Raw genomic sequence first — 25,535 nt, 5'->3', positions numbered from 1 at the left:
GAAACGAAAAAGTGGTCGATCTAGCAGCGAAAATAATATCCGGGCGACTGAAATTTTCAAGAAATCGAAGAGATTCCCGATTTTAAGTACCAGGCGAATAAAAATCCCAGTAGGTAGCCAACGGTCCCTTTTTTTGGCTAAAATAGAGATGCCCGCGTGTAACAGATTTTTTGTCACGCTCCCAACAACCATCACGGTTGTCGTGATTGTCGTGCAAATCTCGTGAAAAACACGTGAGGCACAATGTTACTGAGCATCTCTGATCTGAGTTCCGTTGAAAAGTAACGGGGTTTCTCCTTGCGCCTGAAAGCATGAAAGCGACGGCCATCATGGAAGTATAAGCTAGTTGTCTCGTTCTATGATATCTGCTGGGACCTGCCGTCACCTGCTGAGATTTCTGTTCGCCTGGTGTGCGAAACGAAAAAGTGGCCGATCTAGCAGCGAAAATAATATCCGGGCGACTGAAATTTTCAAGAAATCGAAGAGATTCCCGATTTTAAGTACTAGGCAAACAAAAATCCCAGTAGGTAGCCAACGGTCCTTTTTTTTCCTAAAATAGAGATGATGGCGTGTAACTGATTTCTTGTCACGCTTCTAAAAACCACATGGGATACTTTATTTATGTCGTGATTGTCGTGCAAATCTCGTGAGAAACGCGTGAAGCACCAAGTGCACAATGTGACTGAGCATCTCTTTCAATTTTATGTTTTTAGGTCTTACGTTTCGATTTGATTATAATTGCGTTGCAGGACGCAATCTCTCTTTAACGAATTTGCATTTAGTTTAGTATAAGTTCTTTTATTTTGTCTATAGCTCTGGAAAAAAGATTAAAAATTTGGAAAGGTTTATGGACTTAAATAAATGGTTTATTACATATTGTTTTCGTTTTCGTAGCAGAAGTCCAATAAATGTCAACTCACTTGATGCAACATGGGTGTGTGGAAGCTCGTGGGATTTTGCCCAGGAGTAGGCGGAAAATTAATCGAGAAGGAGGGTGGAGGATGGGTGGAAGATGGGTGGAGTGCAGTGCTCATTGCGGTGGCAAAAGTTATTTGCTGTGTTATTTTCACAACAACTTCCGCTCGGCGCAGAAACGGATATCTTGCCTCTGAGTGAGAGATTCAGATTTGTACAACTAAATATAGATAAAGATAGGATGAGGGAAAAGTTGTTGGTGCAGCTGGTCGGAGGTCTTGTCTTGTCTGTTGTTAGCTGGAAAACCCCTCGAACGTCTCTCGCCGTATGCAAAATTCTGCTTTTACAACTCCTAGGATCAAACTTTGACATGCGACCCAAACCCTGGCAATTTAAACTTTCTGATTAATTTTAATAAATATATTTTTGTCCTTTATTTGTAGAATTTGTTCGTTTACCATAATATATATAATTTGTCTTGTATATATATGCTTGTTTATTTATTATATATAAGATATACTTTACTTTATGCGTTTACTGCTGGTTTATATAGAGCGGCTCTCAATTTTTTCAGGGGGATTATCAAGAGAACTTTGATTAAGCTTCAGTTTTTTGTTTTGTGTGAACGTCATTGATTGATCCTTAAATCCATCCTAAATACACATTACAGTTTATCCTCGTTGGCTATATACAGTTTATTTTAGCTTTAACTTTTCTTATATACAATTTTAGGCTTATGGGCTAATAGTAATGTAAAAGCAACGCAATGGAAAATTATGTATTACACATTTAAATGGATTTTAGTCACAACAAAACTATATACAGAATTTAAAAAGTTGAAAGATTCCAGGATTCTATAACATTTCTTCTAGTTTATCTTATTTATTTTCGTTCAGCATTTATGTCTGCTAATAATGGCACATAATATTATTGTGTAATTCGATTTTTTTTTTGATATAAGTACAGTACCATAAAGGGAGATATATCCCGCTTAGCATATGAACAACCTTTAATGGATCTGATGCTTGTAGAGTCCAATTTAATAACTATGATTTGCATAAATGTAAGACCTTTTTACAAACTTCCAATACAAATTTAGCATTTGCTTTATACACAAACCAAAAGAACTGGTCATCTGCAACTGTGTTCAAAATAAAAGAGTTGCTAAATAAAGAAATATTTTATATTGGGCCGAATGCATTTATCTAAGCTTTTAATGACTTAGTGTTTGAAAAATTAATGGGCATATCAATGGGTATAACTAAGCAAAACAACCAATTTTTGAAATAAACTAATTTCAAAATATAATTTTTTTTGTTGCTATAAAAAAAAACGGATTATTTGTATCAAAAAATCGGAAAAAAAATGTTTTGTAAAATCTGATATTTTTAATCAGCGTTTTCGCCATATTTCTAGTTTTTTTCTGTTTTTTTCTAATGAAAAACCCATGTTATTAAATTAAATTGATTACATTTTTTTTAATTAAAAAATGAATATTTTTATGTTAAAACATATTACGAACATGCCAATCATTAAATAAACAAAAAAAGTTTTTCTTTCCACCTTTCTGTTAGTGCGTCTTCCGGGTATAACGACGTAAAATCGGTCCCTTGAAAGTAGCTATAACCGGATTCTACTGTATATTTATAAATGCGCAGGGGGTTGCTTAGATGTTGTGGCTAGATTTGGTTTCATTGTTCCAGGGACAGCACAAAGCAGCTCTTAATTAAAATGCAACAAATGCACAAAGGATCCTGCAGTAGGACAACTGTTGCACAATGGGGACGAGCAGGACTCAAATAAAATTTCAATTTAATTAATTCGAGCATGTGGCCAGAGGGGACCAAGTGTCCTAAAGGCCTGAGTACTCAGTGTACGAGTGCTCAGTACTGAGAACTCAGTCCTTCGTCCTTCGTTCTTCGAGTGCTGCCCACACATACGAGCAACATGCAACTTGCAAGTTGCAACCAGCAACCTGAAGCAGCTGTAAATGAATTTCTGCTGCTGGAGTGGCTTGTTATCTCGTATTTGTTTAATTTTATTTCTCGCTCGGCCGCCCGGCAGTCATCACAAACTGATGAAAAGATACGGCTGCAAGCCAAAAATTTGGTTCAAGCTGGACTATTGGCTTTGGCCAAAACACGTAGAAAAAGGGGGGTCAAAAAACGTGTTACAACAAACAATGAAATCAATACGTTTCAATACAAATCAATAGCCAAATAAACCAATAGAACCAGTGGAAAATGTTCTTATTAAACAAATATTTTTATACTAAACTGGGAACCGTCTTTGCGAGGAGAGCTCGATGAATTAATTAAAAAAAAACATATATTCCGAAGAAAACTATTAACAAACGGGCTATTCTGTTCCCCATTATTGGGCTATGCTATACCATCAAACGTGAATTTTAAAACATTTTTTATGGAGCATATTTGTGTAGTAATTTGGGCAGAGTTTTTAACAGTGCTCAACTTATTTATCCAGCTGTTGCTCGACAGCCGCTTGTCAGCCATTGAGACATTACAAAGCGAAGCCATTTACCGGGATACAGGAGTGTACACACATTCGCATACTTACACATACTCACACCCCCAGTGCCATACATATACACTTAAAGGAATATTCAAACCGACACTCATTTCATTATTAAATCAAAAAAGTTGAGTAAATTTCAGTCAGCGGCTGACAGACTCCGCACTTATTTTGCTCATATTTTCGCTATATTTTGCTTTTACTTTCCCCTACGTATCATCCATGCCACCGCTTTTCAACGCCCCTTTATGTGTGTGTGTAACAATTCAACTTGATTGCCATTTGTTTTAGCGAGCTGCTGTCCTGTCTTTTCCCCGGAAAATGCGGAAAATGTTTTGCGGCCAACACACGCACACAAGTACATTTTCCCCGCCCACCGCCAAGTAAGCGGTGTATTCAATTAAACTTCCGTCAAACATGAAGCAAACTCCCAAACTCCCCCTGAATTTTCCTCTTGCCTTGGGGTTATAAAATAAACATGTTGCCACACACAAAATTTAAATAGATACAAGTTCGCCACACTGCATAACACAATAAACCGCAGTAAACCAAAGACGGTTGGAAAAAGGAACGCCAAAAAAATGGACACCAAAATTATGACGAAGTCAGATATAACTCATGATGAGGATGTCCCAAATCGTGCCTGCAAAATATTATTAAAGTACAGCAAGTCTCGAAAAATCATTGGAATATGTGTAATGAAAATAATTGATATTTTAGAGTAATAAAACCAAAAGAAAATTAAAAGAAAAATTTGCCAGGAAACACATTTGGGAGATTTCTCGTCGCATATTAAAATCAATTCCCTTTTTCCAAAACAAAAGCCACTAAAGGACAGCAGTCACAGCAAGGAATGTTAAAAAGGGAAATGTGAAATTAAAATACAATTTGACGGCATCAAATAGAGCAATTAAGCGCTTCTCCCCCCGCCACACCCAGTCAACGCGCCGTTTTACCCGCCCACAAAAGTAGGCAACACTTGGACAGACAGAGACGGCAGAACTCACACGCACACACACCATTGCGCGCGGAAAAACTTGATTACAAGTGTCGCGGAAAGCCCCAAAAAACAACTCAAACTGTGGCTCCATAACAATCATAAGCAGCAAAATGCACACGTACACCGGAAAAGGTCTACAGAGACAATTATAAAACAGTTTACTATTTAATAGAAAAACATTACAAAATGATTAGTATACCCTACATGCGCTACACAAAATAAATGATTTAAACAATTAAATGAGTCTATTGCCAAATTCTGAATGCAGTTGAACCAATTAGATTTAACCACAATTTCTCCCACTGTGATTGTCCTTTTGTGCATGTTTGTCTGGCATTATTGCTGCTGTGTATTTATATTTGTTGTGCTATTTACGCAACGCAACAAAGGACAACAAAGGATGCGCGATTTTAAAGGCATCAAATGTGGCAACAGCAGCATCATCAGCGATAACAACAAAAGAAGCTGCTGCAGAAGCAACTACACGAGTGAAACGTACAGCAGCAACTTCAGTGGCAGTTGCAACATCCCCGCAGCAACACCATGCTTCGAATTAGCCCGTGTGACAAGAACTGCACTAATAATGGAAATAACCCAACCAAATTGGAGCAGAAATGTAGATGTACTTGCAATTCTTATGTTGATTTTAGAAGCTGAATGTTTGCGTAGTTCAATTAAGGCTCTTAATATCAGGAAAACGAAAAAGATTACGAAATGTACGTCTGTAAGCCGTATGTTTCCGCATTTCTTAATCAAGTGTCGGTTATGAAGCTATTAAAATAAAGTGACTTTGGTGGCAGCAATGCCTTGACACATAGAACAATGTGATATAAATTATTAAAAATGTCTCCTTTGCTATTCAGCCAAAAGCCCCTTAAATTATTAAAACCAAATGTAAATGCTTAGCATAGCTTTTCCTGTAGCAACACGAGGAGACTGACAAACAACAACACGAGCAGCAACAACATCATCAGTGGACAATGGCAGCAGCAACTGCAGCAGCAGCAGCAGCACCAGCAGCACCATGCAACATCAGGAAAAGTGTTACTGCCGGTTGACTAGTTCTCGATGTTGTACGTTGCTGCTTGGCTTCCTTTTCTTGGGGGTCCGTGTAATTTGAAGCACTTGTGTCAACGTAGCTAGGACACCCCCACATTTTGGCCCAGCTTTGGTGACATGTTTATTGGGTTGCTGCCGCCTTTTGCTTTTGCTGCCGATGTTCATTTAGCTGTTGCTGCGGTTGTCAGCATCTTATTATCATCATCAGTGGCAGCTTTTCGCGGTTTTGTATATTTGTAGCTGTCTCGTTGTTTTTTTTATTTTAGTTTTAAGTTCTGGCAGAGGATTGTTTTGGGTTTTTGGGGAGTCTCGAGGTTTTGGGGCTGCTTACAATGAAATTCACTTTGCCAAAAAGTTTTCATTTCATTAAAAACGTAGCTGTGTGGGTGTAATATGTGTGTGTGGTTAACTGACATGCAAGTAATTCATCAAAAGCAAATGCAACGCAGATGGGAGCCGAGAGTTTTCTGTGTCCACAACTTGTGCCCCACAGCTGCCACACACACACATTTGCAAAAAAAAAAAAAACACACACACACGTTGCCACAAAAAAAAAACGAAATAAAGAATAAACAACACTCCTCTGCAAAGACTTGGGAAATAAAGCAAAGGGAAAGAAAAACTTTTGGCAAACACGAAGAAATAGTTGGTAAGGGGTTACAAGCAGTGTATGAAGGCGTAAAAGGGCATCGCCGTTTGTGTGTAAATCATTTGCATCAAAATATATTTTAAGGTACAGCAGCAACACAATTAACAAATCTGCTGACAAAAAATAAATTAGAAAAAAGTTCTGGGTCTATTTATCATAAACTCACACCCTTTTGTGCAACCTCGCAAGTGTCAATCAAAGTTGAACAAATCAACAAAAGTCAGTCAGGAGTAGCCTAAATTAACGAATAACAAAAGCAAAGTAGAAGAAATTGAGTTCCCCTTGTTTTGTGTTACTTTTCTATATTAATTGACCTTTCCAAGAGTTTTGTAAATCGGTTTGGGAAATTGGAAATTGGCAAAAAGGTGTGCTAGCCACCAAATATAAATGAGAAAAATCAACAAAAAAAGGGCTGATTATTAATGAGTATAGTCAAAGTTGTAGACTTGAAAGCAATAAATAACAAGTGTTTTTTCTTATCGTGCTATCTTGTTACTCCTAAAATTCCATTCATAATTATGCTCTGCAAAAAAAAAACGAGATGTTGTCCCAATTGGACTCTGATTTTTTCTCAGTGCCCGGTACACTGTAAATGCTTTAGGGTACCATTTTACCTTAGGCTAGCTGTGATTCATTAACCGTGCAACCCCCTTAAAAATGTCTCAGTAACACTAGAAATTCTTGCATTAAATACATTCACTAAATATGGATGCATCCAAATGCCATCCCTGTTTTTTGTTTTTCGTTTTTCATTAATGTTATAAACAATTTAACATTTTCTACTACAACATGTTTCTTTTATGTACTCGTTCTCTTTACGGTTGAGAAACTGTCTGTGAAAGTGTCCTTGCTTAACGATCGGTGAATGTTTAGTCCCTGCGAACTGTACACACTAAAACATTTGTTGATGAAAGTGTTGTCTAGTGTTTGGCTAGAATTTAGTTAGATGCCTTGTCCCTTGGACTATTCACACATAACAATTGTGTTATCTGATCGAGAGTTAGTGATCTAAAGACTGTTAGTTAATGTATGGTGAAGTGTTGTAAGTCCCTTGGACAATGAATTATAAACCTTATAATGTGTGGTGTGCTGTGTTTCGTTGTCGAAGTTTTTAGACTGCGTTCAAATTACTTCATTGTGTGTGTTTCTGGGCTGTGGATGTGTGTTGATGAAAGTGTTGTTGATATCCTTAAGCTGTTACATACTACAACTGGCTTTTCGGTTGATAGTGGGTGTGCTTGATGAATGTCTCGTGGTGGGGTTCTTAAGACCACCTTTTTTTCCTTCGCTGCATGTGTTGTTGAGTCAGTTGTTGAATGTGCTGGTGATTCCATTAGACTGCGTATTATAAGAGGCTGAGCAGAAGGCCGGACAGGGTCGACAAGCCCATTAAGAACGGCTGTCGGCAGTGCCAACTCCTGGCCAGGATGAGCTGCGCCGTGAATGGGAGGAGGAGAATGGGTAGATGGTGACCCCAACGCAGTCGCGAGTCTCCGGAGCCGGAGCTCATTTCGTTGTTGTCAATGGGGCCCCGCACTTCCGTATTGCCGCCGTAATATGGCGGTGGCTTGCGGGTGATTCCTCCCATTTCGCCACCAGGTGACCCCGACCCACCGCCAGCTAGCCCGCCACCTGGCGCACCACCGTGCTGCTGGTTGTTGTGGTGGTGGTGATGGTGGTGCTGCTGATGTTGATGCTGATGCTGATTGCCGCCGGAGTTGCCCGGCTTATGTGTGGCCGGTTTATTGCCGCTGGTGTAGTAAACGTGCGGCAGCCCGCCACCCTCGTCGCCCTCCGCCTCGAAATCCTCGACGGATCCGTACTGCAGCTCCTCGTCCTCCGGCTGGTAGGTGACTTTGACTTGTTGTTTCTGCTTCAAAATGTCATTGGCGTCCGCATCCAGGCTTCCGCCCACTCCGCCGGCCCCTCCACCACCTTTTCCGCCGCCGTTCAACGGATTTTTATTGCGATTCGGTCCGGGGATTTCTGAAAGGCAGCAAAAAAAAAAAAAAAGAACGGAAAAACAAAGGAGCGAATGAGAAAATGTAATTGAAACAAAGGTGCAAATACGTCCCATTTCGCGTATTCCAGGCCAAACACAATGGAGACCACGTAAATAGCAATGTCAAAGGAAAAATAAACTATTTAAAATCTTGTATACATATTCCTTTGTCTATCTGAATGAAGTGATAAAATATTTTAATTTAAATATCTTATGCAAGATATATGTATATATATATGCTGTGCATATTTTAATTTGACTGCATTGGTATTTTTGTGCAACCCGATGGAATGCACTTAATTCTTACACCTCTGCTGTCGGCCCTCGGTTTATTGCACATTGATGGAGAGGTGCTGAAAAACTCACCGTATAAGCGGATACTGCTGTCGACTTCGCCCAGCGAGTTTTTGGCAATGCAGCGATAGGATCCGACATCGTCCTTTTGGAACTTCCTGACTATCATTGACATTTTGGTCTCGTACATGGACTGCGAGCTCTCCTGCACATGATACTTGCCGGATGTCACAATCATCTCACCTAGTGGATGGTTTTAATATATGTAGTGCGGTTTTAACAATTCTGCATTCATGAATTTATAAATTGTGCTTCTTAATTCGAAATATATTTAGCAAGGTTATCATATTCATATAAAGCAAGCTGTGATTCACAGTCGGCCAAATGTCAGTATTTCGTACGGGGCACATAGTTAATTTCATTATATTTTCTCCTGCAGTGCACATCTCAACCAATTTCGTTGAAGAATAAGAATATTATCCCAAGGAAACTCTCATTTCGGCGTGGAAACTTGGGTAAGTGAAAAGTAAATAAGTAATTGTAAGAAACAGTTGTAAACCCTCAACTAGTTCTGTGTAGAATACGCATAGGCGTACTGTAAAAAGGCTTGAAATTTTAGAGTATTTCGGGGGATAGATTCTGGTTCCGTGTACTGGAAATCCCCGGACCTTTGCCACCAGACTGCACCACCTGCAACGAGCGAACGTGCCGCAATCTGACAACTGACTAATGACAATGCCAAGCGCTTCGATTCGAATCGATGTTGGAGTAATGATGCGTTCGGCCCCAGAGTCCGACATCTGCATAGATGTGTGTACCCATCTGTCCGTATAGGCATATATACACATATATATATGTGTACGTACATATATATATATATATCAGCAGACTGGTCTCGGCCCTCCGCTCGCACTCACTTACCCGTGTCCTTAATCCAGTAGTTAATTGATTTGGGCGAGGCTTCGACGTGACACTCGATTTGGACATCAGTGCCAAGTGGTGCGCCGACTAATTGATTCGGCACTTGGATGACCGGATGAACTGCAACGAGAAGGAGGTTTGGGTATGAGTGGTTCAGTGGCTCAGCACTGTGAGGTGTTCAAGTAAAACAAATGCTGCCAAGCGATCGGCCATCAAATTGGCTCAGATTGGGCGGCTCGGTTCAATTAACTATGTTCGATAGTTTACCGAAACTAACCAATCTATTTAAGGTGCCTTTTTTTTTTTTTTATAACATTTCATTTGCGGAGCAAACTATTTCGCATTCATAAATATTGTCATTAATTTGAATGATTAATTTTTTCTGCAGCATCAAGGATGTCTGACTACTCAAAGTTCCTATCCAACTTGACGGATCAGCTGGGTCTGCTGCCTGTACTTACGCCCAGTGGATTGGCAGGACTGCGCAGCAATCTTGGCAACCTGCGCCCCGCCCACAAGGCTCTGATGTACGTGGGCGCGGCCACCGTGGCTTGCGTTGTCCTGGGCTTTACTGTTAAGTCTCTGAAGAGTCGCGACCGCAAGGACAAGCCGCAGATCATCAAGGTGCAACACGGGGTGCCGATCAAGCGGGACCTCGAGGGGGCTGATAAGGTCGAAGGATCTTTCGGGGAGGAGCAAGCAATCAAATAGTGAAGAGAACCCAAGAATCCTTAGGTCTGGAGAATCCTAAATACCGAGCACACGCCCAACTAACAAACACCTTCTTTTGAGCCCGTTTTGTGCGTTGCAACGTTCTCCGTATATTTCGTAATTTTATAGTGTTAAAAAAAGCGATTGTAGAAATGACAGTTGTTCCAAATTAGATGAATGCCCATTAACATTCAATCATTTTGGAAATTAAATCAAAATAATTAATAATTTTTCTGCACAGAAATCGAAATATTACTTTTATTACTTATGTTTTATCGCTATTCCTCTGCATTGGCTAGCAATGCTACCTTTTAATGTGGCAACCATCGGGCATTCAAAAAGGACTCCCTTTGAGGGCAGAACAAAAGTTGGCTAGCGCACTTGAGGGCCAATTGAGTGTGGCATAATTTGATGGTGTGCGCTCCTGGCTTTTCCCGCTTTTCCCCGACTACCGCCGCCCTTCCAGAATTTCTCCACTCATTTTCCAGAACTCATCAGAATGCAGTTCAGGCAGAAAGGACGTCGAACGGTGCTGCATTGACAACTCTTTTGCCGATGGCCCAACTTTCGTATTTATTGTCACTTAGTCCGGGTCCTGAAGGGACTGCCATTTTCGGGGGAGGTCCTGACCAAAATTGGTGGTTTTGTAAAACCTGCCAGAGGACCGAAATGCGAGTACCCTGCCCCGCAGCCAACAGCCAACAGCTAACAGCTCACAGATTGCACATTGTCTTCATCTATTTTCCTTCTACCCACTTGCCCCTGCCCTTGAGACATTTGCGGCCATGTGCATTGATAGTTGATTGCTGGTCCAGCAGCGTGCAACTCCGTGTTTCGTCCTGGCGCAAGGACTTTCCCAGCCAGAGGATTTTAATTGATTTACATGGCCGACTGCGCTCTGTCTGAGCCATCAACTATCTCTGCAGCCGCTTGTGGTTAGCCCTCTTAAATTTCATTTATGCATATGAAATAACTAGGTTGCCATTTTGCTTTTTGCCAGTGCTTAAGCACACTTAAATAATGATAAATTATTTAAGTTCTGCTTTTTCAAAACACTAAATAATATTAATTTATATGTTTATAAAGCGACAATTGATTTTGCAAACAATTGCATTAAGTGTATTAACAATGTTTGATTTTAAATAGGCGCACGAAAAGTTGCTAGTGCAATGCAATGTTAAACAACGATCTGAAAGTTATTGTTTACATATTTATCATATGTTTCATAATAACTTTTCCATGTGAAAAGCTTTAATCCATATGAGTCCTGGAAACTTGCCACATTTAGGGTCTATCCTCAGTGCATTTATGCCGGATACAGGACCTGCAGTCCCTCGGCACTTTCGCAGGGCGATTTGCAATTTTGCAATGATTATTCTGAGCATGTTCCTGCCTGGACAACGGCCACCTTTCAACCTTTCACCTTTTGGGCCATTCAGCCATTTGGCCAGGTGCTCCTGCTCTGCAGCTCGCTCGCTTTTGCGGCAAACAAAGCCACAAATATGCACTAATGACGTCGTCAGCTGCTGCCACTCCTGCCGCTACTGCCACTGCTGACACTGTTGCCAGTGCTGCCACACGCCCCTTTCCCACTTGCCCTCTTTTCTTTGCCAACTGTCGCCCCGCATTTGCCCAGTTTTCACCCCGAAAAATTTCCCAGCAATCTGCAGCAGCAGACTCGCATTTCGGGCAATTGTTTTGGAGAGCTTGAGTTGGTCGAAGGTGACAAAAATTCTGAACCCATGCGTGCTGTAAGCGGTTAGTCGGCTTACAGTGCGCTTCACGGGCACAGGTTTACACCTAAACTGCCTGAGTGACATAGATCGAAAGGATAATAAGGTCCTCGCATGTTCTGATGCTTTAAGGCGCCGGAATCTGTAAGGGAAGTGGTCAAAATTCGTCGCTTTCATTTTTTGCTTTACTTTTTTTGGTGGCTTTCAAACGAACGTGATTTTTCTCATTTTCCTACGTTTATTTCCTGTGCGTTCGATTTACGACTTATGATGGGGGCGTTGCAGTGAACCAAACGTGCTTTGTGACCAAGACTGAATATAAGGATGAAGATGGCATTTCCCGTCTGATTAAAGATACAGTGTTACACATGGCAATCGTCAGTCTGCTCGCGGGAAGTCGCATGTTGCTGCCGGTATGCGGCACGCTACCAGTTCCTGTTGCACATCCCATAGGTGCAGCTAATTAGGGGAAACGGCTAATAGGCCGACGAACGGAAAGCACAGTGCAACGGAAGCGGGAAAGGCGGAATGCAGCAGACTTAAACACTGCACAAAGAATCTGTCCTATTTTAGAGTAGATTAATAAGAAATAAATGCGGAAAGAGCTCTTTGCGAGGTGAAACAACTAGAATCACGTGCGTTTCCAATTTTACATGAAATATATATCTTGCAAGCTACAGGTTTTCGATCACTTTTTTTTGCCGTGCATTTTTATCAGCTACTTGCAGCAGCGGCAAGCCATCTGCAACTGAACCATCTCGTGCAACTGACTCCACCGAAAGTTTCCGGACCCACTCTTCGGACCAACTCTTTGGCAAACAAATTGCAAGGAAGTTGTTGCAAAATGGCAACAGGAAAAGTAAACACGCACCGGAAACGGGGAGTAGCGGAGTGGGTGGGACACGGAAATCAGAGGAAAACGCGGGGAAGTCTCTGCTCGAGTTGATCAAAAAGTTTTCCCAGGTCTCTGCCTCGGCTGCTTCTCACAGATAACTGCAAACCAGTGACTGTTTACTGCTGACAAGCGGTACAAAATACTTAATACTTAAATGGTTGCGACCACAGTAATACTCCTTAAAAAATGTGCCTTCTAATGGAAAAAACGCACTCGCTTCTGAAACCCAAATATTAAAATTGTTTCACAAGACAACGAGCAATATCAGTTATTAGGTTCTAAAATAGCGAGTTACTGTTTGCCACCTTTGATCAGCAAACTATCATGGCAAAAAAGTCAATTGTTATTACTGTATATAAAGTCAAGTTCTGGACAAGCCATTTAAACAATAAATATAGAAGTGTAACGTAGTATTATTATATCTGTTCTTGCCTATGTATCCCAGAGGTTACAGTTGGGCCGACTCACATGGACGCAGTGCCACTTAAAGACCGCATTAACACAATGTCAAAATGTTAAAAGGCGTGATTTTGCCACCTAACTCTTAGGGTGGACCCAAAGAGGGAGAGCTGCACTGGAAAACGATCCGAAAACCAAATAGGGTTGGGGTAAAGAAGAAGGCGGGCCAGGACAAACAAACGCAGTGCCACCCACAAGCCGCCCTTACCACACCTCTTTTGACTGCCTTGATGATTGAGTGAACTGCCACATGGCAGTAGAGTCAAAAGTGCATGGGTGGGGACGTCAAAATGACGGGGAAAGCTGGGGGCTAGAAGCTGGCAAAAAAGGGGGGAGCTGCGAAAAATAGTAGGAAAGTGGGGAGGCACAGCACGTGCTGCAGACAGTTTGACAAAAAAGCTGTGGCCCACCAAAGAGCAGCAGACCCATCTCCACCTGCGACAGAAAAAAAGGAAAAAGAAAACAAAAAACAACAAGCAAAGATGAAGCAGGTAATGCCCGGTATCAGTGACAGGATTTAAACGGATTACAACAAGGACAATCGAGTTAGCACGGCACATAGAGCATAGGACCCGAGTTTACCTTCTGTCTTCTGGCGCTTGCCTTTTGGCACACCGCCCCCGCTTTATTCCTATTTACTCCTTGCGCCACCGAGGACTCTCTGTACACCGAGGAAACGAAGGACTGCGTAGGCTAATTTGAAATAAAGTAAGTAACCCGTTTCGTTCGAATATTTAGCAATTTGTGTAGAAACATTGAAGGACCGAGTACGGGCGACTTTTTAATGCAATCCGTAACTGTTCGCTTCTTCTGGATCATCGCAGTGTAGGAACTTAATGTAAGATAAACGCCACAGCTGCCGTGGCTAAAAACCCGGCTGGTTGACTGATGTTCATGATGGCGTTGGTGAAGATGAGGTGACGGGATGCGGATGTGGATGTGGATGCAGTGGAGGAGGATAGCCATGGGGATGCAACACCAACACCAGCACCAGCACCAGACCCAACACCGACACCAAAAAGAGTTGACCAACCGCAGGCTTCTCTAATTAATGGCGCAGTGCCAGAACGAAGGAGGCAAATACTCACAGTGTATGCTGAGGGAGATGCGCTTTGAGACCGATGGGGGCACTCCGTTGGAGGCGATGCACAGATAGGAGCCCATCTCGTTCCTCGAGATCTTTGATAGCTTTAGCACCTCGCCGCGAAAAGAGGGTGCTGCAAAAGGCGGGAGCAACAAATAGACTTTTCGCTCGGAAAAGCGCAAATGTCCTGCAAACTGGATACTTACCTAGGGTCTTGGTGCCCACATTGTCCTTCAGGACAATTTCGTTGCCGTCTTCGCGCCGCCAGGTGACAATCGGTTCCGGATAACCGCGGGCCCTGCAAATAAAATGCGACACAGGTACAGTGAGGAACCGATAAAGGTGAGAAGCTAAAAGTTCCATTGTTAAAATGCCGATATATGAATTTTGCCTATGCACGCCTTTAAATTCAAATTGGCTGTTTTACAGGTAACACTTTCTGCTTTTCACAGCAGCTCAAGCTCCTCGAGATCGAAAACCATTTAGGAACCCATAAACCATGAACCAACTGGCCACGCCCCCACAATGTTGATGGCAATGGAAAATGGAAATGGGAAACGCCAAATGGAAGTGCCGAAATGCCAAATGGAAAATATTCAAGTTCAGTGGCTTATTAAATTTAATATGACGATGCTTCAGCCGAGGTCTCCATTGTGCCTCCGCTTGGAGCAAAAACTTTTGTGCAATGCGAAGGAAGGCTGCGTGGAAAAGCGGAAAAGCAGAAAAGCAGGCAGGCAAGACGCTTGAAGCCAGCAGGCGCTCAAGTGTGTGGTGCAGTTTGAAAACCCTACGAAACATTGATCGACATCTCGACACTCCTCTGTAAAATATATGCATAAACGAATGTAATTGAAGTTTTATGGATCTGCATCTATAAACATTCATATTCTACCCCGAAAAAATTTATTTATTTAAGGAAGGTGCAGTCAGGTCTATTAGTATTTGAACTTACTCGCTCGTAGAGATGTTCAACACGTTGGCACTGAAGGACTTTTAATTTTCTAGCACTGAAAACAGCTAGTCGCCTAGACAACATACCCTTCAATATCACCCAGTAGTGGGTATTTCGTGGAGAGATGCGTGTTAAGACAGCAGTTGTTCAACAGCAAACCAGACACGGGTGTGGTAAATTTTTATGATGCCGCAAACAGATGCAAAATGGCTAAAAAGAAAATCAGCCAGAACACAGATACACAGAAACTCCTATACACATGAGCAATACAATGGGCCAACAGTTAGCAGTCAGCGGCAGTTTCTTGGCCATGTTTAGTCGGGCCAAGACAGTCTCTCTTTTTTAGCCCAACTAAGTGCAATTTACATGGCCCAAAGACGGCTAGACAAAGCAAATTTCACTACGGTTCAGCAACTTATTCAACAACTCTCGGAATGTCCCTCGCTAAATGACCTTCTTGGTTTTGTTTAAGGGAAGCCCTTTGTCTTTAATCTAGCAAATTTTATGAGAATTATGATTGTCTCGTTGGACAGTGTTGACTTATGTTCGCCGAATTTGTTACTCAAAAAAAACGTACCTAGTAAATTTCCTTCTATTCAATACATATTTCCATAAGCTTCAACAGCAAGAGTTTAATTTTATTAAAGTTTATCAGTCGAAGCTTTTAATGCTCGTTACGCAAAAGTTGAATTCATTTTAAAGGATTTGCACTAAGTGGCATTAAAAATGAACAGAAAACAAAAGAGGAATTTCGCAGACAAGTCCTCTAATAGCTTTCCACACTCGCACATTAACACATGGAAAAGCGCTCTTATCGCCATCGTTTCATCATTTTGCGGTTAAATCGTTAAAAAAAGAGAGCAACATTCCGTGGTTGCGGTCAAGTTCATAAATCAGCCACCAAAAATCTCCCCCAAAAACCCCACAAATTAGTGACTGTTTTTGGTAATACTCTAATGTCGTAAGAACCCTTCAGAACATACGTACACTTAAGAATCTAGGCGAAATCCCTGCTTGGACTCAAGTTGTTCGGGAAACCAACATACCCGTAGGGCTTAGCCCCAGGGTGGCTAAGGAGTTTCGGTGCTAAATCAAGAGAAATGAAGTGTCACTTAATTTGTTGACATTATTACACGGACAGAGAATGAAAGTTGAGAGGAAAAAGATGAAAATGGTAGATTGCGAATGGCAACTGGCATTTAACAGTAAGAGTCAAAACCAAACTTGGTATTACTTTAAGTTAATAAGGAAACTAGTTTAGGTAATGATTTATTTGGAATACTCCTATTTTTCCTGGGTTTATCCGGTTAAATGGTCTAATGGAAGTTTACTTTTATAATTCCCTAGTAATGCTAGGACCCAAGCTAAAACCATATACGGTACATACTCACCGACATGTCAATCGCACGGAACTGCCCTCCGGCACAATCACATCGGAGGATGTGTCCTCGCTGATGAAGTCCGGCGGAATCACGACGTCCAGGAAGCCAATCTGCAATTACCAAAAATAAGACAAAAGCAGAAAGAATATAAGACACCAGGCAACAAAAACATTAGCACGCACCGGATTTCATTCCACTCACTTAAATGATCACAAATTACTAAGGGGACAAGTGCACATTTCAATGGACGGTGAGAAAACCAAAAATCTTCCTAATACTTTAAGGCGAAAAGTAGTATTTGCTATTAATGAAATGTTTGGTAAATGAACTGTAAAATTATAACATAAATATTCTATTTGTCTTGCGCATTTGTTTTATACAACAAAATAAATAGGCTAACAGTACCACATAATTTTTTTTCCCAGTGTACCCTCAGCAAAAATTCGCTGATTATGCAAGTGGCTCGTAAAGCAGGAGTAACGGCAAAGTGTTTTATATGGCGAGTAAAGCGAAGTGATGTCGAATAAACTAAGAATAAACTAAGCCAAGGTAAATAGTTTAAGTCGGGACGGGGTGTGGCAAAAGGGGGCGGTGCGGTGCACTTTGACCCTGCTGCCGTTGTTGTTGTTGTGAAAAGCGTAAAAGTGCGAATAAAAATTAAGGAAGCATGAAATACATTTTATTGGCACCATAAACTTCACTTCGCTGGACACACGAGTGTACGTGTGAGCGGACACACCCATTCACACACGCCGCAAGTACCCACACAAACATATACAATTTATATATGTGTGAGCACATGATGCTGCCAATTTATATGCCCCAACATTTTCCCCCATCCACCATCACCACCACCACTGCCACTGTTTTCGCATAGTTTTCGCTTTCGATTTGCTGCGCTTTCCTTTCCCCAAAACAAGTAGAAGAATAAGTGGGTGGAAAATGTGGCAAATCGAAGGGGGAAATGGTGGAAAACAAACAATAACAGAGGCAAGTACAACAGCTCAATGCATTTGCATATTCCTCCACCGTTTAATGCCGCATGAAAAGAATGGATCGAATATGGATGGGAATATCATTTTCAACAAAAAAGTGCAAAACACCGATGAGGTCGTGCAAACAATATGTAGATGAGATATGAATAGAAAAGCAGGACAGAAAAGTGATCAGAATTTAACTTTTATAATTTTCTGCGAATTACAGTGCGTATGAGTTATTTTGGTATATAAATGCATTACTTCCGTTAAGTATACGCAGTGTGTCCTTGTGTGCGTATACGTAATTTTAGTATATAAATGCGTTACGCCCGTTAAGTATACGCAGTGTATCCTTAAAATTTAATTAACTCACCTGGCTCTTCATCGGATCCGTGTTCAGTTGGCACATATAACCGCCACGATCCTCCTCGGAAACCGCCTTTATGTGCAGATTCCACGTGTTCTGGTCCAAGTGGCTGACCGTGACGCGAGGATTGTGCGTGATTACGTTCTCGTGGATGGCTTGGATGGCCTTAGTGTCGGCCTTGAGCCAGCCCACCTTATTGGAAATAATGTTAAAGTCAATATCAAAAACTCTCAGAAAATACTTAGTTGCATGCAAGCTGGTTTCTCAGTGCACTGGCGTTAACTGATGACTTACCCGATAGCCTCCCAAATGTCGGACGTGACACGTGAAGGTTGCATCGCGTCCGACGGCCACGGACACGTTGGAAATGCTCTCCACGAACTCCGGCTGAAAGGCGCCAATTGCTGCAACGATGAAAAAAAAAGGAGCGAGATTAGAGTGCATCGGTGTGTGTGTATGTGTGTGTATGGCAGTTAATGATATCGCGCCAGTTCACTGGCAATGCATTCAAGGCCCTTCCCTGCGAAATAATTCCCCTAGAAACGCCATGCCCGCCTCCCATGTTGCGCCTGCCAAAAAGTCCGTGATTTATCGCTTTTAAATGTGCCCCGTAACCAGCCATATACCCACCAGCTCACCAGCCATCCAATCGAGCCACTGCATTCCGGCCTTGCCAACAACTTTACTGTGCCAGACGACCGGCGGCAGACAATTTAAAGAGCTGCGGCGGCTAATTGAAGATCGACATCCGGCCAGGCTGCCTGGCAGTGCGACTACGGCACTTCGTCTCTCCGCAAAACGGGAATCCGGAGCTCGGGCCAGAGGACGGACTCGAATACGGATACGGTTACGGAAAAGAGAACGGGTTTGGGTTCGGGCACGGGGCACACGCAAATATAAATAATTTATTGAATCATCGAAAATCAAACATTTCACTTGCAAGTGCTGCAAAAAAGTTTTCCAGGCCGTAAAGCAAAAAAAAAAAAACAAGAAAACGCGAAGAGTGCCAGTTAAATAGTGAAGAGGGAAAATACTCTTACGTATTCATTGCGGCGGGATATCTTCAATGTATTACGTCGTTTTATCTTCCTAAAATATTTAAAATGTATTCAATGTACGATAACTCATTAAGCTTGCTAACTATACTTATAGTTTCTTACAATGAATATTAATTTAATTGCCTCTATAAAGCTGTAAAGTTCTTGTGTATGTTTTTTGATGGATGCTGAAAACCAAGTCACACAATAATGAGATGAAGAATCCGAAAGACCCCGTTGAGGTGTATGGAAAAAAAAATAGAAAATAGAATAGAGTGGATCGAAGGGATTCACCAGACAGCGGCAGCCACGCACGACTGCTGTCCCGGCCGCAAACTCCCCCCAAAAACCCGAGAATCCCGCTCCACCGGCGTCTACATCATCGTAATGCATGCAAAAAACTTTTGGCAAACTTGAAATTTAAATATTTATAGACAGTACCGTACCGTACCGTACCGATGTTGGCTCACCAACGGATTGCCGGAGATCAGGGACGAGTATTGTGTGTAGAAATATATATATGCGTATAAGTGTTGCAGGACGAGATGTGCGGAATGTAAGGAATATGCTGAATTGACTCAATTGGCCAAAGGCATGATTTATCGCACTTTTGGTGACTATGTGTGCCTGCCAAATGCAAAACGGCAAAACGCAGTCCTAGGAAGTTCTAGAGTTGATAATCAGGATAATCTACTTGCCGGCCAGGCCACAAGCTAAAGATATTCAAGCAAGTTTATTCCGGCAAGTGAATGGATTTATTGGTGAATTAATTGCTGTTCTGCATATTTAATCAAGATCGCACTGATGGAATTCATTATTGATTTATTGGCAAACTCAATGTTGATTTATCCGCAATGCCGTGAGAAACAATGGCGGCATTAACAAAGTAAATTTATAGCTGCCGTTAAAGAGCGCAGAAAATAATTGCCTTTCTTTGAAGATTTTATTGCACAATTGGCGGAGCTTTTAAAATTGTCATTTCAAATGTCAAGCATTGTTAAGCCGCAAGGTAATTAATTTAGCAGGTTATTATTATTGATGAACAGTATCAGCACATTACATTTACTAAGAGCTACCGAATTGTGCGTTTTGTTTTAAGAGCAGCAAACCCAGAGATTTGGTGTCGTAAACTCGCAACCATTCCCCGGGTAGGGGCCACCGTAAAGCCAAAGACTTGTGAATGCAGACGGTACAGTGAAGCCTGGCCCCTTGCAACTCGCACCTCGCACCTCCGGCAAATGGGAAATGGCAAATGCTGTTGCTGCTTGGCTGACTGCGGCTTGTTTGTCAATCTGTCGTTGAGTCTGTATGCAGGCCAAGATGTTTTCCAGCATTGTGCCAATCCCAATGAACTTGTCGCCGCTCACCCGCTCCCCCGCCCCCTGGAGTCCTCCAGTTGTTTGTGAACTTCGGCCTGACTTCTGGTCGTGGGTCAGCCTCCTTGGAGCCTTTCTGCCTTGCAGGGCATTTGCAGATGCCAGAGGAGCCAGAGTCAATTAACCCCCGGCTTTGGTCCACTCGAAATACGAAATGCAAAATGCGAAATCCAGGTCCCCCGCCTCATAAATCTCCGTCTTCATTTCAATTTTCGGCTCCACCATTTCGAGTCTCGTCTTGTCAATTTTTGGCTCACATCCCGAGGCTCCTTTTCGCATTTTAGCATTTGCTCGGAAAAAAGTTTAAATCACACAACGACAATGAGGATTTGCCGACGCAAATTTATGGCTCGGGACATTGGCAAAAGTTAAGCAAGGAAACGTATTAGATTTGGGTGGCTGCCTGGGTGTTTTATATATGTTATGTGTGGGTGGGTGGCAAGGTAAACACACACGATCCGATACAGAGATACAAAGATGCCAATCTGCATGGGAATGACAGTGGGGACCGGACTGGAGACCAAGAACTCTGATTTCTGCACTAAGAGAAATAAATTCGGCAACGGAACAGCCTTTGGATAACGAAATTTAGTTCGTTAGGAATGTAGTTATCAATTGTTTCTTTCACTGTACCATGCTACCTTCTCACTGGCCGTTCGTTTTTTATGGCCTCACACTTGAACAGGCCCACAAATCCAGTGGCAAAGCACCAATGATAGGTGATAATGGCAAATTTGAAAGCCAAACAGAGTGGGTTTTCAGACCCAAAGACACTCAACTTCCTACAAACTGAAGCTGAAACAGAGACCGAATTTGGCCTTAAAGTCATGCTTTGGCCAAGACAAACAAATGACTTGGGAGGGAAAAAAAAACGACAACAAGGAGAAGCCAGCAAATGACTGTCGGTTGGCATTATAATTAGCATTTTTACAAATCGTTGTCGACTGAACTTACATTTTTTTTTCGACGAAAATTCAATTTAAATTTCTCGACTTCCCCCTTTTACCCCTAACAAATGTCGCGCAATTAATTGTGTCTAGATTTCCGTTTCACACTTTCCTGCAATTTTTTTTTTTGGTATTTTGAAAAGGGTTGCCCTATAATTGACAAAGTTTTCAGTGAGACAAAGCGAAATATTCAAAAATTTATGAAATAATGTTTTAGGTATTGCTGTTTAAAATCAAAGACTTAATTTGTTTCAGCGCTCTTATTTGCTTCTGCAACTTCAAGCCCAATTTTTGTTCTCCCTTTTTTTTTAATTTTATTCTTTGGGCGTCACATGAAATTAATTACAAATTACGCGCATTTTTCGGCACAGAGCAACTTTTCTTGCAGGAAAGTGGGGGAGAAAAAAAAACTAGTAACTCCGTCTGCGGCTTTTCCCGCTGACCGCAGGCGCTAAAAGCCGAAGAACCGCCGACGAAAAACCATGATAAGTGCAGGATAAAGGGAGTTGTAAGTTAAAACTTGAAAAAAGTAATGCATAATACACAGTAAACAAAATAGTCTGGCATGACGATCTTTTTAGACACGCACTTCGAGTTGTCACAGGAATCTAAAAGTACGCAGCAAGAAAACACGAGTAATTTTAGCTGGAATTTTGTGGCCTCAATGATTTGAAAGTTTGATATTTTGTAAATACTATTTACGCTGAGATTGAAGTGAAAGAAGCATATTTTCGCTGTTATTTTACATTTTATTTTATTATTTGCGTGCAAAAAAAATCATGGCTACTGCAGCTGTTGTTGGTATCAATTAAGTCACTCGGGGGACGGCAACAGAATGACCATTAATGGCGCTATCTCGCTCCCGCCATTTGGCCATGCTGCGGTTTAGCTTACATTTTACATCCGGTGTGGGGATTTTGTGGGGGGGCGGGCGATGTCCTGTTTGGCAATTAATTTGCATATCATTGATATGCACACACAGTAACAAACACGCACATGCATGCACATTATATTTGCTTAGGATTATTATCGGTTATTAATGTTGCTGTAATTGAAAATTATTTTCACTTTTATGTTTATCATTATCAGCTGCCATTTTACATCCTACAATCCAACATCCAGCATTTCCATCTGCGGCATTATCGTCGCATGGGAATTATTTTTTGCCGTGATTTAAGTGCTTTAAATATGCACATCTGCCATGTATTTCCTATTTATGCGGACCGAGGACGAAGCGTGGGCCACGTCCATGCATAATTATCAACATTATGGGAATAGTTTTGCTACTAGTTTGACTTCCTGAGGTTTTGACGAGGAATTTTCGCATCATTGACACGTGTAAAAACTTTAAAGGTTACTAAGCATATGATGTTTCGTCATATTATTCGTTTTTAAGCGTATTTAATTAAAACGATTGAAACATGGAATTGTATTAGAACTTTGTTCTCAATTTATATGCCATCATGTACAAGTAAGCACGCTTTGGTCTTATAAAGTATTAAGTAGTTATAAGTAGCGGCTTGGCTATTAATGTTTAATTAGTTTCGTTTACTAGCCATTAAACGGCTAGCTGACCCATCGATTTCTGAAAATCTACCTCGGCGCATTGAAAGTCCCAAGCGAATCAAAATTAATGACACGATTTACCCACATTGACTGGGGAATAAAACAAAGGGCCAACTGTTTTTAGAACGAATCGCAAACAATAAAGACCATGCCGTAAATATTTAATGCGAGGAAGGAAAGTGTTTGTGATTGTCGCGCCGACGTGAACAATTTGGCACTTCATTTTTTACAATTATCATACGGCAGGTAGACAATCGGATCAGCAATCACCGGCGGCCAGGTGAAAATGTGCCCAGGGAATATTGTGGTAAGAGGGGAGGGACAGGAAAGTGGGCAAGGTGAAAACATAATTTTTACACAATTAAAATGAGGCGAGAAATATGTACGCACAATTCACTGACCAAACAGGGTGTCGCTGCATTACACCACTTCTGAAGGTAGTTTTACGAAAATGAATACATTTTTGTTGTCTGATATAATTTTTTTTTTTGAATTTAAAAATCTAAACAGAAATGTACATACTTTTATTACCAGCATATATGTTTAATGCCGCTCTATACTTCTGAAACACACTGTACTCTGCACAGATTTGGGTCGAATCCTGATATCAAAAGGATCAGCTCTGAAAATGTGAGTGCGTGTGCAAATGTAAATGTAAGTGGATGAGTGAGTCAATTAAATCGCCATTGAATGGCCAGCGTTCAGTTTTCGATGTTGCTCGTTGTCTTTTGTTTATTTATTTATTTGTTTGTTATTTATACGTTTTAATGCCAAATGGCAATTGGCAATGGGAACAATGCACCCTGCATAATGCAAAATGGAGAACGGTATCCATGACAGTGCATTAAGCAGTCTCCAGCAGTTATTAATCGTCCGTTTTTCCCGCCCTCCTCTTCTTTTAGGTGTTTCAATAGGCCCGCAATACGGCGAAACAATTATCAAGTCGGTTTGCGTTCGCTTTCCCGCCGGATTGCGTCCGTCCGTTCGACTTCCGTTTCCGTCGCTGCACAACACTGATTACTGGGTTTGCACTCGGGCAAAATACGACCTCGATAAACACGTGATAAGCTCCCGATAACTCCCATAAGCACTCTTCAAACGGATCAGGCCAAAAGCCAGCCCACTGACCACATCTGGTTTTTTACATACGTATAAAGTTTACAGATGATTGAACAAGTTGACAGATTTTTATATTGGAAAAAGTGCAATTAAATAGTTCTTTATCGTTGAGTAGTGTTAATATTGTATTATTTTCTTGATTAATTTGATGCGAACTCCGGTTTGAACTCAAATATTTCGGAAAGGCTTTTTAAATGAGCGGACCGACGGTAAAAATAACGATCCGCTTTGAAAGTATTACCAGCTATAACAAAATGAAACATACTTTAATTACGAGTATATTTCTGAGAATTGGTCAGCGTCAAAGGTAGAAGTAGAGTACTTAACAATATTTTTAAAAGGAAAAAGGTTTGTAAGAAACCTTTTACAGTTTTTAAAATAGAATAGAGTAGAATGGAAGAATAGAGTCCCAAAAGAATAACCGATTTTATGAATTAACTTTGTTAAACATGACAAAGTTTATGCCAAAAATGAATTTGTATTTAAACTGGTTTTCTGCCGTGAGTTTTCTGTAGTTCGACTTTGAAAAAATTAATTTATCAAGTATTCACTCAATAATTTCAACAACATTTTTTTACAATCGATTTAAACTGAGTTATGCAATATGTTCGTTACACTTGAATTATCCTTTTACCTTCCAGAAGCGAAACGATGAGCAGCAGGTGAATCAACATTTTGCCATTCCGATCGCACCTGGTGAGCTGAAAATTCCGAAGTAACCGTTTCGCCGAGACTGGCATTTGGTATCAATAATTCCACAAAGGCATTTGCGATCGTAACGCGAAAAAACAGTTTCACTGCACTAAAAAAATTAAAAAAAATATGCACTTGAATGTATATGTTAAGAGTTTTTTTTTTTGTATTTAAATAGTTATTTTTTAGGGACGCGAATATTTCGAGCGTGCTGCTTTGAGTTCCGTTTGACCGTTTTTCAACCAGCCGACAGCGCCGACGTTGATCAACTAAAGATGCAGCTGCCGGAATAAGCATCCTGTGGCCGCGAGGACGACCGAAAACGAAGAACGTGTTGGCACCGAAAGTGTACGAGCTGCGAACGAAGCAACACGAAGTGCTGTCGTAATCGTTAGCCGTTGGATACTGTAAAACCGAACTGGCACCCCGAATGTCCTGCTGACGAACGCTCGTTGCCAATTGTCGAAGTGGATGTTCGAATCGAACGCCGTCCACCATGTGCCGAATGCGATCCACATGGCGGGCACGTGGTGGAACGCAAAGCTCGTGGATGCCGGCGGGGGGTTGTGCTGGCGGCGCAGGCGCTTTGTCCTTCGGAGGAGGAGTGTCGTCCACATTCGTCTGACAAATGGTACGACAATTGCTACAAGCTGTGGTGGCATTTGGCCACCGCCTGGCAGAATCACAATCTCCTGCGACCACAGCGTCCAAATGGAGTGACAGGAGGGTCCGCGGTTGGGCGCCAGTTGTGAAGAATTCGAGATTGCGACAGGTCACTGGGATACCCCACTTCAACAGTAGCTCAGCTCAAGTCGAGTTAGTGGGACCACTAATATTACAGCAAGTGCACATATATACATATGTG

At 41.5% G+C, this 25,535-nt stretch overlaps 2 protein-coding genes across 3 annotated transcripts; one reads left to right on the top strand and one right to left on the bottom strand.

The window, feature by feature from the left end:
- Nucleotides 1-1,324: 1,324 nt before the first annotated feature.
- Nucleotides 1,325-24,937, bottom strand: LOC6524309 (lachesin). Its single transcript, XM_002100132.4, has 9 exons — nt 24,612-24,937; nt 18,227-18,336; nt 17,939-18,124; nt 16,598-16,698; nt 14,461-14,552; nt 14,259-14,387; nt 9,373-9,492; nt 8,524-8,694; nt 1,325-8,141 (listed from the first exon to the last, which is right to left on the bottom strand). The coding sequence occupies exons 1-9, from the start codon at nt 24,715-24,717 to the stop codon at nt 7,501-7,503; spliced, it is 1,656 nt and encodes a 551-aa protein (XP_002100168.1). The 5' UTR covers nt 24,718-24,937; the 3' UTR covers nt 1,325-7,500.
- LOC6524310 lies at nt 8,824-10,327 on the top strand. Of its 2 annotated transcripts, none has more exons than XM_002100133.4 (2): nt 8,824-8,966; nt 9,761-10,327. In XM_002100133.4, the coding sequence occupies exon 2, from the start codon at nt 9,769-9,771 to the stop codon at nt 10,081-10,083; it is 315 nt and encodes a 104-aa protein (XP_002100169.1). In that variant the 5' UTR covers nt 8,824-8,966; nt 9,761-9,768; the 3' UTR covers nt 10,084-10,327. The 2 variants fall into 2 exon arrangements, with proteins under 2 accessions (XP_002100169.1, XP_039233343.1); XM_039377409.1 differs by lacking the exon at nt 8,824-8,966 and adding an exon at nt 9,552-9,662.
- Nucleotides 24,938-25,535: the final 598 nt, after the last annotated feature.

This window comes from Drosophila yakuba, chromosome X (genome assembly GCF_016746365.2).
Source record: "Drosophila yakuba strain Tai18E2 chromosome X, Prin_Dyak_Tai18E2_2.1, whole genome shotgun sequence".
Lineage (NCBI taxonomy): Eukaryota > Metazoa > Arthropoda > Insecta > Diptera > Drosophilidae > Drosophila > Drosophila yakuba.
This window is presented reverse-complemented; position numbering and strand designations above follow the sequence as displayed.

What these genes read in the sequence shown, in the direction of transcription:
- LOC6524310 (XM_002100133.4), top strand. Translation starts at nt 9,769, where the DNA reads ATGTCTGACTACTCAAAGTTCCTATCCAACTTGACGGATCAGCTGGGT.
- LOC6524309 (XM_002100132.4), bottom strand. Translation starts at nt 24,717, where the DNA reads ATGCCAGTCTCGGCGAAACGGTTACTTCGGAATTTTCAGCTCACCAGG. An exon ending in TCCGTGCGATTGACATGTCG is followed by an intron (nt 14,553 to 16,597) that starts GTGAGTATGTAC and finishes TTTTATTTGCAG; the next exon opens with GGCCCGCGGTTATCCGGAAC. An exon ending in TGTGGGCACCAAGACCCTAG is followed by an intron (nt 14,388 to 14,460) that starts GTAAGTATCCAG and finishes CGCCTTTTGCAG; the next exon opens with CACCCTCTTTTCGCGGCGAG.